The sequence below is a fragment of the Numida meleagris genome, chromosome 27, assembly GCF_002078875.1.
Source record: "Numida meleagris isolate 19003 breed g44 Domestic line chromosome 27, NumMel1.0, whole genome shotgun sequence".
Taxonomy (NCBI): Eukaryota; Metazoa; Chordata; class Aves; order Galliformes; family Numididae; genus Numida; species Numida meleagris.
In genome coordinates, this window is record NC_034435.1 from 1,976,759 (window position 1) to 1,992,771 (window position 16,013).

The following is a 16,013-nucleotide window of genomic DNA, read 5'->3' on the forward strand; positions in this document are numbered from 1 at the left end:
TGACCAGCACCTCGTGGCAGTGCCTGCTTTGTGGGTTGCTCAGGATTACAGTCAGTGCAGCCAGATGCCTCCACAGCAGAAGCTTAGAGGATTAACACGAATTCATCTCATGCCAAGGAGGAAAAGATATTGCTAGGAAATCAGCATTACATAACCAGATTCTACCAAAAAACAATAAATAAATAAAACAAATAAGGAGTTATGGGAGAAAGACAATTAAATCATGGCCATCCCCGAGCCAAGAAGTGCAGACCAGGGGACACAGAAAGAAGTGGCACCTCAACCAAGCAGTTAAAACAAAACGGAGAGGAGGAAACAAGTCCTTAAGCAGATCATGATAGCAGCACCTGCGTGGGGCTTGGGATTATAACCAGTGATGACTTACAGAGGGATGGAGTTTCATCCCCAATCCTCAAACTACGAGTTTAGTCACGCTGCGGCCTTGAACAAATGCAGTTTTTCCCCATGCATGACTTGAACGAATTCTGTTTTTCCCCACATCAGCAATTAGGGAGGTCTCTGCAAGCTACAGCTTGGGGGTCAGCTCTTCCCTGCCTCAGTGCAGCAAGTCCATGCACGCAGACTGACCCCCAGGAAATGCTGCAGGCTGAGGGTCTGCCCCCACCAGCCCCAAGGTGAACACCACACACTACACATTCATTTTCAGCTCTTGGTGCAATGGGTGCTCACACGCAGACACAAGCACCTTCAATTACTTCTGGCTGCCTGAGAGAGCAGCAGGAATGCTTTGCCTTTTAATTTATCCCCCACCCAAACAGCATCCTGCTCTCTCTGAATGCTGAACGGAGGAGGAAGGGGGAGGTTCAGCTCCCACAGCCCTGGCAGGAGAAGGACACGGTGCTGACAGACAGCTCTGGCACGCAGCTTTCTAAACAGGAATTCTGAGTTACTACAGAAGTAGAAACCTCGGTGCCATTCAGCTTGCACACGCTGGACGCGGTCCAACAGCGCAGATACCGATCATTGTTTCGCAGTGAGTAATTCCAACGTACACAGCAGAGCTCAACTCTCTGCCGTACGCAGTTTCCAATTATGTCCTCCATCCAACAGCCCTTGCCAATATTTCTGTTACACACTTCCTACCGAAATAACTCTGCCAGCTCCAGGAGAAAACTTTGGTTCGCAGTGTCTAAGAATAACCAGTTACCAATGGATTCACTGCAAACCATGCTGGCCCGTCCTCCTGGTGGGAAAAAACCGTTCTTTTCTCACCTTTTTGTGTCATAGTCAATTAGAACATAGTTTTCCATAGCAAGCTTGAGATCTGGGATTTCTTCACAGACCCACCTGGAAGGAGAGAAGGAACAGAATAAAAACAACATTCCCAATTAGGTATAATAAGGCAGTCTGTCTCAATTCTACACTGGCATTGCTATGCATTGAGACAGAACGCTGCAGCAGACATGAAAGCTCACAGTATTGTTACGAGGAAGGCAGGCAGCACAAAATGCTAATTGGGAAGCTGCAATAGTCCTTATTTATGTTGAACAAACAGCGAGGTGCCTGTAGACATTGGCAGTGGTATAAAGCTCTGGAAATGGCACAGCTTCAAATTGAGGTGATAAGTGTATTGAGAGCATCTAAAAATACCCAAAGCCATAGCTGATGCTAATCTAACATAAAATGTAATGCAAAAAAAAGAAAAATGCAGTATTTTGAAAGGATTTTTAATAAAACTGACAGTGTGACAGCTTTGACAAAGGTAAAGGAGGAGAAGACCTCTCCTCAGCAGCCTGGACCACCACCAGCAGCCATTCATCACAAGGGCATTTTCCAAGCTGCTTTAAACTTGACATGACCCAACCCAAAACAGATTTGCAAAAGTAATTTTGGTAAAAGATCTCTTCCTCGTGCTGAATTAACAAAGCCCCATACGCTGCTGCCGTGAGGAGGGGAAAGCTCACCCCCACTGGCCACTGCCAGTGGAGCATCTCAGACATGAGACTCTTGCTCTCAAAATATAGGGAGATGGTGAATTCTTTTCAAAGACAACCGGAAAGCCACACAGGCTTTGCACAAAATTTCCTCCAAAAACATCAAAACGGAAGAGCTACCATCACCACGGGATTAGGAAGGACACCAATGGGAATGGCAGCGTTTCCTCTCCTAGCACCACGATGCACGCTTCAATTTTAAAATGGTGAAGAAGAACAACAAGAGATCCAGCTGTTCGGGTTCCTCCTGCCTGATTCACCCTTACTAAATAGATACACATCCAAGTGAAAAACAGAAATCCCTATTTGATATCAATGCCCGACTCTCTACTGGTGAATATCTACCTTCCCCCAACAAAATGTATAGCTTTACCTACTTTTCTCTTAAATTAGGCAAATGGGCAGTCAACAGCTGCTTACTGTTGCCCCTTAGAGATCAATAGTTCTCTGCATTCTTTCGCTCCAGGCTTTCATAACCATGCTGTGCTCACTGTGCACAAGGCAGGCAAAGGGCAGCACGGAAGCCTTCTAACAGCCCGCTTGCACTGCAATCATGCTTGTAAGACAGTTGTGAAACATCTCTTTGGCCCAACTGCTTTCTTACACAAGCCCCCTCTTGCCTTCAGGTAGCACAGCACTGAAAACAGCACAGCACAGCGGACTTTGGCAACCGCTCCCAGCACCACCTTCCCCATAATCACACCGACAAAGAACAGCACAGGTCCCCAGGCACAGAACTTCACCAGCATCAGCACAAGGGAGCTGGAAGGAAGAGTGGCAGGGCAGCTTGCATCCAGGCTTTGCAGTTTGAGAAAGAACATTTCTTTTTAAAAAACAAAAAACCCCCAAGCTCCAGCCTCCAGCGTGGCACCCGCGCATTCTCTCCTACCACAGACTGCGGTCAAATATTATGATTTCATCTACATGAGCGGTGTTATCAGCAATACTGCTAAGCTTTCCCACTCGTGCTGGGAGCAGCTTGCTGGGCCATATGGGATGACCAGGCTCCAAGCTCAGGTGGCCATGCAGGCAGGACACCGCTCTGCGTTTCATCTGCACCATCCAACCATGAAAACCTACTGCCCTCCCTTGTATCTTAAGGTGCCCACTCACTGAGATGCAGTAGTGCACAAGAAAGGGTTCCAGCCACGTCTGCACTGAACACTTACCGAATTGTCTCAATGATTTCATGAGCAGCATCATGGTGTTTGTCCTGAAATAAAGGAAAACAATAGGTGTTTTCAGAGAGACATCAGGTGTGCTGTTTTTTTTTTAGAAGACTACAGGAATTGCAATCTTGTTCATAATACAGGTGACAGGCGTACCAAGGAAGGAGTATTTGACTGCCACTCAAACCCTTAAACCAATCCAAATGAGATCATTACTTCGGGAGTTTACTCAAGAGCAACAGAACCAGAAGCACATGTCACAAGTCACTCCAAGCACATGCCCCAAAAGCCTGTGTAGGGCACGTACATGCGCCGTGCTACAAAAAAAAAAGGTCTTATTTTGGAAAGTTGGAGATGTTCTATGTATCTTGTATACATCACGTGAAGCCATAGCTACCAGAGCCCATCCACACAGTTTAGGTTATATTTAGACACTTCTTAAAGTGGCTTTGACCTTTCAATTAGGAGCCTGGGATCTAGGACCTTTCAGTGTTAGAAGGCCATAGGCTCGCTGTCCCAAATTCCCTCATCTGCTGCAGATGTGTAATTCCTACAGATACCATAGGAAATAGATCGGGGCAGAGGGGGAATAGGAGAAACACCAAAGGAGAGATGATAGAAGTAGCTGTGGATTCTTTCAATTTAAGTTAAACAGAACCCTTTCCCCATCTGCATCACAGCTTTCACATACACATGAGGGAGCAGATTTCCCAGCCCATATACTCAGGATGCTGTAGAAGTTCTCCTTCCAGAAATTTGCACCCTACATATCTGGATAAGGATCTCATGACGAAGGGGCAGAAATAGGCAAACATTTCTTAAGTCTGCTGTGAAAAAAGTACGAAGGAACACTTCCTATTTTACAAGGAAAAACACTTTTATTTTCCAAACAGAAGGAAATAACTCTGTTTATCAAGGGCTCACGTGAGAAAAACAAAATGCTCAAAAAGGAGAAGCTGCCAACCCAAGGGTAGTCAGGATACATGGGTTTCAACACAGAGTCGCCCAGAAGCCAACTTCCCTTGGTTCCATCCCAACACGCCAACGCTACAGCGCACCCCGTGCTGACACCATGAGCCATGCCAACAGCCCTGCACCGGGCTTCCTCCAGCCCATGGGTTTGTGCACGGCCCCGCACAGCCCACATCCAGCTGCAACCAGCAGCACCAATAAACAGGCAGCCAATGCAAAGCATCGGGCAAATAACTGCACCGGTACGCCTTAGCCTAGAAAATAGGGAAGTGATTCAATGGGAACATGCTCCTGTAAATGCACACGTAAAGAAGAAAGGCATGCAGGAGGAGGGCTCTCCTGTCTCTTTACTTCTTATCTGCACAGTACAAAAATAGCTGAAGACAGTCAGCTCATCCATAAACATCCCCTATGAATTTCCACCTTTCGCTACACACAGAATTATCACAGTATAAACCCCTCGGGATGATCTAGCTCTGCCAGTAAACTGTGTTCCTGTATAGTAAGAATATGGTTTATCAAAATAAGCACATTATACCGGAAAAGTGAATTCACGCTTCTACTGCCATATAACCTTTTTCCTGAAGAAGTTACATTCTCCACTGACAGCTTTGCAAGCTCAGTGCAAGCAGAACACACGTAGAACCCCCTGTCCTATAGAGCCTTCAAGAAAACGCCCCTACAAATGACCAAAAATGCTTATTTAACAGATTCCTTTGTCTTGAGTTAAAAAATAAATATCACAATGCATATCTATAGCAACAGTTCCAGCAAGTGGTTTTAGTAAAACAACCTCATGCCTCCTGCGCAATTCCTGCCAGAAGGGGCCTTTAGAGCTCAGCTCATGTTTTATCTAGCAGCAATGAAGCTGAAAAAGGTTCCACATTGACTGCAGCTAAGTTGCTCATGTTGGAACGCTTACCGCATTCACTCTCCTCTCCAATATGTTTTGTCCAGGTGGACAAGTTCTTAAAATCTCATGCAAGTCTTGCAAGTTCATCTCCTAACATTTGTTCAAAGCACAAAATAGAGGAGGGAAGGACGAAATAATAAGAAGAGGTCACTCATAGCTCTATTTCAATGTTAGGGTGGTAAGATTTAACAAAGATAGCTTTCAGCCAGCACCAGCCATCCCACCTGTCCTCACACCGCTGCACTCTCACACAGCAAAAGTCAAGGTGAGCAGAAACCTCACCAGAGGCACAGGCTGCCTACACACAGCACCAGCACTGCCCACCACCTTTAGGAGCAAAGGCATTGCTTTGGGCCCTATATGCATCGAGCTTGAACCTGCTCTGTTTGCAAGCCCATTGGGAGTACAAGACAAGAGAGCCAGGCTGCAGTTCCCGATGGCCATCCTGCAGTTACAAAGCGTCCTGCCCTGCCCTGTCTGAAGCTCCTAATCACAAAATCATAGAACACCTCATGTTGGAAAGGACCCACACAGATCACCAAGTCCAACTCCTGGCTCCAACACCAGCCAAAATCCAAACCCTACCCCTGGGAGTGTTGTCCAAACGCTCCTCGAGCTTGGAGCCATGACCACAAAGGAGCCCTATCCACCCTCATCCAGGCTCCAGGACCTTCTCCCTCCCTTGCGAAGGGAGTGCATGGGCCTAGGCCCTGGTGTGCTGCTCACAGACCCAGGCCTTGGTGTGCTGCTCAGAACACCAGGCCTTGACATGCCGTGTGGGCCCAGGCATGCTGTGTAGGCCCAGGCCTCAATATGTTGTGTGGGCCTAGGCCTCTCTGTGCCACCTGCAGGCCCAGGCCCCAGCGTGCTGCGTAGGCCCAGGCCCCAACATGCCACCTGCAGGCCCAGGCTGTGCTCTGGGAGGCTCTCACAGCCCGAGGGGCTCTCAGGCCTGGGCCCAAGTGTGGATCTGCAGGGCCGCAGGAATGGCACTATTCCATGGGGTGAGGCCTTATCTCTTCGGTGCATGCTCCCAGTGAGATGTTGACTGCAGGAACTGAGCATGCCCAAAGCTGTTCGTAACTAGTTTTGTTGTGGTGGTTTTAAACGATAATAAAAAAATAAACATGCCTTAAAAGTTATTACAGCCAATCCTGTCCGGCTGAAATGTATAATAAAAGGTTCTTATTTTCAACCCCAACATTCAATCTAAAATTGAAATGTGAACTCACAGAGAAAATTCAAGTCTTTGCCAAGAAACTTCATGAGAAAAATAATGGAAAGAAAGCAGACACTCTTGAAAAAGTCTTTTATAGGAATCCAGTTTCGTATGGGGAGCAATGGAGAAGCCTCAGCAGCACAAGCGAGCAGCTCCAGCCCTGAGACAGATTTCTCCATCCGTCACTACAACTGGAACAACTGAATCAGGAGGTTTTGCATAACACCCTACAAGAGCAGGAGCGAAAACCCCCAGTGGTTGTGTTGGTGCTACAACACCAGCTGGCTGCTACGGAGGAGGTAACGTCACACCAAACACCTCCTCCATGAGGTGCTGCTGCTTTGGTTGCTTTATTTTTCAAGTTCACACGTCATACGAGATCTTAGTGGCATCGTTTGGGGATAATTCCTTAAGGCAGCAAACAGCCCAAACCATGAGAACAAAAGTTTTAAATCCTGGATGTGGTCTCTGGGGCAAATCCTGGATGTGGTCTCTGTGCGCTTTCTGTCAGCAGATCTCAAAGCACCACACAAAGGACATGAAGATTCCTTATCTAATTTTCACAGATAGGAACACAGGGCTGACTGCCCAGACCGAATTGTTGCACAAAAAGCAGCAGTTCTCACCTTCAGGGCCCCGCTGTCCCTTTGACTCACCAGACCACACTTCCTCCCCCAAAATAGGCAAGGTGACCATGTCAGCTCTGCAGAGGGGTGCAAGCAAGCTGAGGTTGGGCATTTGCAGGAGGAGAAGGAGATCTCCTCCAAGCTTTGCATTGTCCAACACCAAACAAGTTAGTAAAAAACAAGGCCTGACACGAGCTAGTGAAAAAATCAACAGTGACACTCGTGCACTTTTTAAGGATTGCCCTTAGATACAGTTCTACACTTCAAACACGTAACGCTAACTTCCAAGAACTAAACGCTGACTCCTCTCAGGAGTTGCTCTGACCTACAAGAGATCTGTCTTATTGAATTTGCCTAACGAAGGCGGTCAGTCTCAGCAGCCCCTGTTTGAAGCACAGCTTGGCTGCCTGGAACTGCAGCCCTCTCTGCAGACAGCGTTCATAAATCCAAAGGAGAGGATGTTACAGCTGGGGACAAGATGGCTAGCAGAGATCAAAAAGATGGATTAGGAAAAGCCAATCAATCTTGCAGAAGACTAGCAGGACAAGTGCCTCTTTAATGTCCCTTAGGTTTCTTCCATCTGTGGTGGATGATAAGCATTCCGCCAGACACCGAGGCAGGCAGGGCAAGCTGCTGCAGGAACAGGTCAGTAGCCATACATGGACACAACCCCAGACCCCGTGCCCCAGGGCTCATCTTCATTTACACCCTGCCTAGAAAGAGCCCCCAGCACAGCATCCATGCTCGCAGCATGTCCATCTCCAACATCCTGCACACAGCGGTAGACAAAGGTCTGTGAAAGTCAGAACCCAAAGCACTTCCAGCTGCTGCAATCATAACCAGTGCCCCAAATCACTCTGCATTTTTACGTCTTGCCTCACAGTGGTTACAACTCAAGTAAGGAAAAGGGAAAGCTGTTCCAAGCAATATTTCACACTGTATGGATAGACTTTTAATATTATCTGATTTTATCCCAAAGCAAGACAGGGACATCCAGCTTCCACACCAACAAACAAAGCAGCAAACTTCTTGCCAAGGGAGGTGAGGACAGAAAGCCTTCCCTGAAGACAATTAGTTCTGTTCCCTTAAGTGAGGAAATGAAGAAGGGATTAGATAAGAAAATCCAAACTCATCTGGGTAATCCTATATGCCATGAGCCCTGGTATTTGTAGACAAGACAGCTGTGGGTCTGGCTGCCACCAGCACTCCCACTTTCACTGCAGTATCTAAACCACAATAAAACCGTTTTGCCTTTGCACGCAGCAATTACAACTGTTGCTACGGACACCGCACGAACGCGAGAGGGAATGGTTCCCATGATAGCAAGTAGGGGGGGCTGTATAAATATATTCACACGCAGTCACCCTGCAGAAGAGCCTACAGGAATACCCACATGGACAGCCACACCAGGACGACGCGCTGGTTGCACAAAGCGGACATCAGTACAAGCAGTTCTCGTAGAAGCACCATGTTCAGGTCTCCATGCAACCATGGGTGTGAGTTAATGAAGAAATAACGCTCCCATCCAGCGGTAACCGGAGAGCAGGATGGAAAGCAGCCATCATCCCTGCCGCCAGGAACTGCAACCTGCACGTAAAGCCGAGCTCGGAGTTACTGCTGGTCAGAGCAAACAGCCAGTCCCAGAGCTGCATAAGCGCCTGAACACTTCGTTTATATAGACCGAAAATCACCTTCTTCCCTTTTTTAAAGATAGGCTTCTTCAAAACACTACAGCTTTTCTACCTGTTGTTTTTGTGTTGTTGTTGTTTTTCCCCCATAATTACATTTAATTCTTTCAACTCACTGCACAGAGGCCACAGGAGAAGGCTCAAGGTTTTGAAACCCCTCCCACATTGCTCCAATACCGACCACCCCTTCTTCCCAACACCTCCCACATCCCTCCTGCCACCATGGCATCAAAAGACACCTGTGAACTGCTGGGGACAAGGGTGAGCAAGAAGAGAGTAGGAAAGTTGCTGCCACCTCTGCCTGAAGCCCAACAACTTCCCATCTCCGTGGTAGACACGGGTGAAGCAGGAAACTCATGGCACGGCCTCACTGCCGGGTCAGAAAGCTGATGTTTGCACAGCTGAACCCCATCTCCTGCACAGAGAGCCAGCAAGCCAAAGGGAAGCATCCGGGTAGGACTGCAGTGCCTCCAACAAGCACGTCTCGTGAACATTCTTCCATTTGGACAGCTTGGGAATTCTGCTCCCGCTTACTGACACTGATGGTCTCCCACAAAGCAAGCTGGCATTCTTTCTGAAGCTCGCTGTGTTCCTAAAGGAGGTGCTTTGTGAGGTACAAATGAACACAGATAGTTATGGCTTTCCCCCCCCGTATGCTTCAACTTGCGCCACGGAGCAATGACGTGCACTACGCCCATTGCTTGAGCCGCACACGTGAATTTCCAAGTGCCAACCAATTTTAAAGGCTTTCATTTTAGAGACTTGTCAATAGTTTGGACCTCACAATATTCCAGTGTTCCTCCGTATGTCACAAATTTCTGCTTCTTCACGTGAGGAGGAAGACAAAAGGCAAAATGAAGGGAATCTGGAGGCATCACATGCAAGACCACGAGCCAGTAACGGCCAAAGAGGAAGGAGCAAGAGGCTCTAAAAGCCCACATTCTTCAGAATTCTGGAAGTATCTACTATCATTGCTGAGCTCCCATAAGCCAATGATAAAGCAATGCCCAGATCTCAAGAAACTGCCCTTCATGCTAGACTATCCCAAAGTACAGTGGCACCAGACGGTCTTAGAGGTCTTGTCCAACCTTAACGATTCAATGACAGGCTTTCAATCAGAGCATTAAAGCTCTCAAAACTTCTGTTTTACACAAAGAAATGCACTCAGGATCTTCTGTAGATTTTCTAGACTGTTAAAACAAATTTTCCAATGCTTCATTCACCCGTCCTCAGGACTTCCTTTGGTCTGCTACCAAGCAAACCCTGCAATGAAGACTTTTAGGGAACTCTCATTCACCCACAAGGTAAACGTTTTCGTTATTCATAGATAGGCTCCTATCTATGCAGCCATCATTTCCTGCTGTAAAACATACCTTCTTCCTATGCCCTAAAAATAGCAGCTACTCTATTCCGTATCTCTAGAAGTGTGCGGTGAGCATCACCGTATATTCAGGTTTATTTTTTGTTCCTCTTCAGAGGAAGCGTCGTCTTATCTTTAATAACTACCATGATGCATTATGTTCCGATACCTGATATGAACTTCTCTTGCTTCTGCAGATCCTTCTGTTAGGAGGAGAAAATAAATGAAGCTAAGGTGTCTTAAATAAGCCGAGATACTCTGCAATCATCAGTTTGCAATAACACCCCGGGAAAAGAAAAAAGCATCCTGCTTCTGGTCCTTGGCTGGATCATTACAGCTAAAAGCTTTAATCAGACAGCCAGAGGTGAACTCAAAGCAGCAAGAAAAAAAGAAAGGGAGGCGTTATGAAAGAGCTAAAAAGAAAGAAGGAAGAGTACAAAAGTAGACATATGGATGTCTGGGGAGAAGGGCGATTACATTTCCCATAAATCTCGCATACCAAGAGGTAAGATATTTTGCCTAACTCCCAGGAGGAACACAAGTCACTCACAACGCTGAGACGTGAAAGGATAATCATCTCCACATACATTTAGGCTGCCACGAAGGACAAGAGCTGGAGCTGCGTTTGGTGGCATGAATTTCCCTCAGCACACCGAAAGCTTTCAGTGCTATGTCCAGACGAAACTGATGAGTGCGTTTCAGGCAGATATAAATTTGAATTACTGGAGCTCTGGCCAAGGGCAGGGTCATGAATCCTCACTCAACTCCTTGAAAAGAACACCAGCTTTAACAGCTATGCTGTCTTTCCAGTTGCCTTTTTAGACAGAATGATGGAATCACAGCATGGTTGGGTTGGAAGGGCCCCAAAGATCATAGAATGAGTTGGTTGGAAGGGACTCTAAAGATCATAGAACCATAGGAATCACAGAATGGTTGGGTTGGAAGGGATCTTAAAAATCACAGAACCATGCAATTAGATGGTTGGAAGGGGCTTTAAAGATCACAGAACCATGTAATAACAGAACTGTTGGGCTGGAAGGGACCTTAAGGATCACGGAATCACAGAATAGTTGGGTTAGAATGGTCCTTAAAGATTATAGAACCATGGAAATCACAGCACAGTTGGGTTGGAAGGCACACCAAGTCCCCCCCAGTCCCACCCCTGCCGTGGGCTGGGTGCCACCCCCAGCTCAGGCTGCACAGGGCACATCCAGGCACGGGGCACCCACAGCTCTGGGCAGTGCCAGGTCCTCACTGCCCTCTGGGTAAAGAATTTCCCCCTCATATCTGACCTAAATCTCCCCTCTTTTAGTTTAAAACCATTCCCCCTTGTCTTAACCCTATCTGCCCATGTAAGAAGTCCCTCTCCTCCTGTTTGTGAGCTCCCCCCAAGTACTGGAAGGCTGCAAAGAGGTCTCAGTTACACGAGAAATAGCGTCACGTGGCATTAAGATGCAATACAAAAGAACTATTTTTAGTTTGCATATAGAAATACTGGGGAAAAAAAAAAAAAAAAGACGCACGTTCGCCCAACTCGTGGTTAACTCAGCACCCAGCAGGACCGAGCTTGGAACAAAAGCCACTGTGAAACCCGAACAAGCACTGATTGTCCCTCCTGGCAACCCCCACCCCGAGGTGGTGAGAAGCAAAGTGGCCCTGGGGAGCAAGGAGCAGGCTGTGGGAGCACCCAGTGCCATGCTGCATGGTACAGCTGTACCCAGGGCCGTACCCAGGGCCGCTGTGGCTGTGCCAGCGCTGTCATTTGCTGTTTATTTGCCAGGCAGCTGAGAAACCCGAGCGCTGTCGAAATGCCGGAGTCAATGATTTGCCAGCTCGCTCCCGCCACTCCGAACGCTTTGAGAATGGGGTGTTGAGAAATAGGAAGTCTGCTGGAGCATTCATGCCTTTTCTTCACCAGCAAAGTTTCTTTAATTAATGACTCATCCCCACAAACACTTCCCAACAAGCTGCATCAACAGCCACGGTGAAATCAGAGAAAATCCCCTAACCCTGCCGCCACCGCCGACGACAACGAATTTCTGGGCAATTACTCAGGGCGTGGGGAGGCTCCGTGGGCAGAGCCGCCCGGTACAACCGCGTGAGTCACGGGGCGGAGGGGAAAACGCTGTCACATTTGCTTCCAGACAGATATTTTCAGCCACCAGCTCACACACAGCCCCCCCCGGACCCCCCCACCCCGGAACAAGAGCGGAGGGGAAGCCCACGCACACGGGGATGCTGCTCGCCGTCAGCTCGCCCCAATGGAGCACAGCAGGGGAAAGGCACGCGGCTGGGGATGGGGACAGCAGGCACAGGGCCACCCCTGGAGGTGTCCATACACCATGCAGTGGTGCTCCTAACCCGTGTCAGTGCCTTGAGGTTGGAAAAGACCTCTCACATCCCCAGCTCAACCCATCGTGCTCACTGACCACATCCCTCCGTGCCACATCCCTGCGGCTCCTGAACACCGCCAGGGACAGTGACCCCACCACCCCCTGGGCAGCCTGTGCCAGAGCATCACTGCTCTTTTGCACAAGAAATTGCTCTTAATATTGGGTATCAGGAACCCTGACCCTCTCCCGGCGGACACTGCACTCAACAAGGTTTGTCATTCACAGCATCAACGTAGAACAGTTGGGTTGGAAGGGACCTCAGGGGTCACGGAGCTCCAACCCCAGCCACGCGCAGGGCTGCTGACCACTACATCACGAGGTTCATCTCTACAGTTGTGTTTCATTGTAAGGGTGATGCTCGGAATCTCCAACCTGTATGGGTTGGAAGGATGGCTGGGGGTCACGCAGCCCAACCCCCCAACAGCAGGCTGCTGCGATACGCATTATCATGGCACATTCCTCAGGTGACGCCGCATGCCCTGCCTGATGGATAAAGCAGGGGGCAAAACTCGTGGGGAAAAAAGAAAAAAAAAGAACAGAAAAGCAGAGCACAGATCCCACGTGCCCTTCCACCTGCACAAACAGCGCAGCGTTATCACCGCTGTGTCCCAGCGCTCCTCTGCTCCCCAACAGCAAAAGCTCCGGGGGCTCAGGGCCAACACGTCCAGCTGGGACTGACCCCCCTCGGACAGAGCAAGGCCCTGAGATTCCCAGGCTGGAAGACGGGGACAGAGGTGGTCAGAGGCACCCGGAGCACAGCCCCACAGCACCGGGGCAGCTCGGCGAGTTTGCAGTTGTTTTCTGGGGAACGCTATTCAACACGGGGCTGAGAGCAGCCAGCCAAGGCAGGCAGAGGTCTGCGTGGAAGGCATGAGGCTCCGCACGCTGCTCAGCACGGAGGGGTGCGTGCACTAGGGGCCAGATCAGAGGGCGGAGCTGAACTGGGTTTCCCAGCAGCTCACCTTGCTTGCTCCTGCACACAACAGGCCGGACCGGTTGCACGGTGGGGTTCACGGAGCAGCCGCATGCAGAAAGAACCCACCCGGCGTGGCACACCTCCACCTTCAAACCTCCAAAACGCTCAACAACAAGCACAGCAGGGCGAAGCAGTTCAGCACAACCCTCCGGAGGAACCCAGGTCGGAAGGACAAGGGGACTCACCTGCAGCACGAGCACCAAGCCGTGCGTACCAACACCTGTTCTCATTACACCGCAGCGCCCTGAGATTGCACTCGCATTGCATTTATATTGCAACGCCATCCTCGGTTTGCATTATTGTATTCAAGATCACATAGATCCACAAATTCTGCTCACTCCCCCACCCAAGCACATGGGGTATTTCCCTTCTCCACGCCTGCACCTCTCACGCCGCTGTTTGTTTTTATTTTCAGTACAAAACCCAGCAGACTGTGACAGAGCTCCGGGCCGGCACGCGGGAGCCGAGGGGTTAAACCGCACACAGCAGCGCGCGCTCACCCTGCTCCAACGAAGCGGGGCAGCCGTGAAAGCAGAGGTCAACATCAGAAAATATCCCGTGAGTCATGAGCAGCGATTACTCACCGCGCACGACTCAACTCAGCGGTGGACGGCACCCAGCGCTCCCGGGCGAGGAAACCGCGGCCTCCCCCCCCACCCCCCCAACAGAGGAGCAGAGGGCGGGGGAAGGAGTCACGCTTTCAGTTTGTGTCCGTCAGGCGGTGGGAGCACCGCTGCTCTCCTCCCACGGCCCTCCCGAGAACTGGAGGGAAACAAGAGGGTTTGCAAAGCTCCCGGCAGCGCAGGGGGATCCCGCGGATGCTGTCTGGTAGGAAAGGAGGGGATTTGTTCGTCCTGAGAGATGAGCAGCACTGCCAGCGCTGCTCATTTCAGAGCAGAGGAGACGTGGGCTGCACCAGGAGCGCACCTCCCGTGCTCAGCCCAGCACAGAGCGTGCGTCCTCCCCTCCATCTTTGGGAACCCCAAGCCGGCAGGCGTGCCATCCCCTCCCCAGCATCCCACCTCCCTTCCCACGGAGCAGGCGGCAGCGGTGAAGCTGGGATGATGCTCTGCTTGCGTCAAAGGAGAGCGCTGGGAGCACAGCGGTGCCCGCACCCGCTGCCAGGGGGGCTGAGCCAACACGGGGCCGAGCCAGCGGGGCTGCAGCTCAGCACCGTGTCAGCACACCGAGCACTGAACTTATTGCCAAAGCTCCAGAATTCACCCGTTGCTGTGTGTGCACGTGTCTCTGTGTCCCAGACCCAACGGATCAGCTCTGCAGGAACCGCTGCCAGCTCCAGTGTTACCAGGGAGGCGGCTGCAGCGCCCGGAGGGGTCAGGGCCGGGCGGTCGGGTTCTGCAGCACTGCTGTGCAGGGAGCTGGGGGAGGGAGCACCCACGTCTCCGCCACCCTCAGAGCACAAGTTTCCTCCTCAATTCACCAAATCCTCCTTCGCCGTGCTGAAAAAAAATCATTGCTCCCCGTGCCAAAAAGCCCCACACTGAAACACCCTTGTTTCCCAAGCGCTCCCCACGCTGCAAACAGCACGCTAACACACACCGGGAGGAGGAGGAGGAGGGGACCGGGGGGGTGTGGGGGTGCACCCAGGGCTGCCCGGTTCTTTCAGCCGAAGCTGTCAGAAGTTCTGTGCGCGTGCACGAGCCCGTCGCCGCTCCCCGCCCTGGGCCCTGCCCCGCGCAGCCCGCGCCCTCTGCTCCCGCTGGCGGGTTCTCGTTTGGCAGCGCCAGCAGCACCGAACGGTCGCGGCGGCACTTTCGGTTTCCGAGGATTTGAGCGCAGCGCGCGCAGACGAATGACGGAGCCGCAGCCGCACGGCGCCGTGCAGAGTCCACGCAAGAGCGATGGGGAACGCGGGCGGCGGCAGCGGGCAGATAGGAGCCGAGGCTCCGGAGCGACGCGTTCCGATCGCGGAACGCACGCGGCTGTGCCCGGCGTTCGGGTCGGGGGTGACACGGAGAGGGTGTGCGTGGGTTGGCACACGTGTTGCACGCGCAGAGCTGCCGCCAAACCCCGTGCTGGGACGCGGTGGGGGGTGAAGGCATCGCTCGGGGCTGGGGGGGGGGAGATCAGGGGGAACGCTCAGAGCCGGGACGCGGCACCCCCAGGGCAGGGACGCGGGGACCGAGGGCACCTCTCAGGATTGGGACGTGGGGACCGAGGGCACGGCTCAGGAGCGGGACGCGGGGACTGAAGTCACACAGCTCTCAGGAGCGGGACACGGGGACCCTCAGGGCACGAACACGAGGACCGAGGGCGCAGTTCGGGGTTTGGAACGCGGGGACCGAGGTCACGCAGCTCCCAGGGCAGGGACGCGGCACCGAGGGCACCGCTGGGGGCCGGGACGCGGGGACCAAGGACACCGCTGAGGACGGGGACGCGGGGACCGCGGGCACCGCTCGGACACGGACGCGGCCCCGCGGACACCGCAGCGGGGCACGAGGCACGAACAAGTGACACGGTGACACCGCGACGCGCGGCGGCAGCTGACGGCGGCGGCGGCGACGGACGAACCCGAAGGGCCGCACCGCTCTCCCCCCACCCCCCCACCCCCAGCCCCGGCTCCCGGCCCGTACTCACGTAGACGGGCAGCGGCCACGGGTACACGGCGGGCTCGGCTCCCACCGGCGACTTGAGGCGCAGCTCCAGCCGCTCGCCCATGGCGCAGCCGGAGGCCCCGCACCATGCTACGGGGCGGCCGCGCGCTGCGGGGTGGGGCCGGGC

At 51.8% G+C, this 16,013-nt stretch overlaps 1 protein-coding gene across 8 annotated transcripts in view; it reads right to left on the bottom strand.

The window, feature by feature from the left end:
* Window positions 1–16,007, bottom strand: part of DOT1L (DOT1 like histone lysine methyltransferase) — a 58,938-nt gene extending 42,931 nt beyond the window's left edge. For 6 of the 8 annotated variants that reach the window (XR_002433036.1, XM_021378861.1, XM_021378855.1 and 3 more), the window contains exons 1-3: window positions 8,248–8,361; window positions 3,125–3,168; window positions 1,234–1,308 (exon numbers count right to left, since the gene is read on the bottom strand). Coding sequence is in view for 7 of the 8 variants with exons in the window: in XM_021378861.1 (XP_021234536.1) it covers window positions 1,234–1,308; window positions 3,125–3,168; window positions 8,248–8,346 (218 nt within the window). In the remaining variant the exon portion in view is untranslated. Of the gene's footprint in view, window positions 1–1,233; window positions 1,309–3,124; window positions 3,169–5,594; window positions 5,652–8,247; window positions 8,362–15,869 lie in introns of those variants that run through there. The other 2 variants (XM_021378856.1, XM_021378857.1) reach the window with 2 other exon arrangements.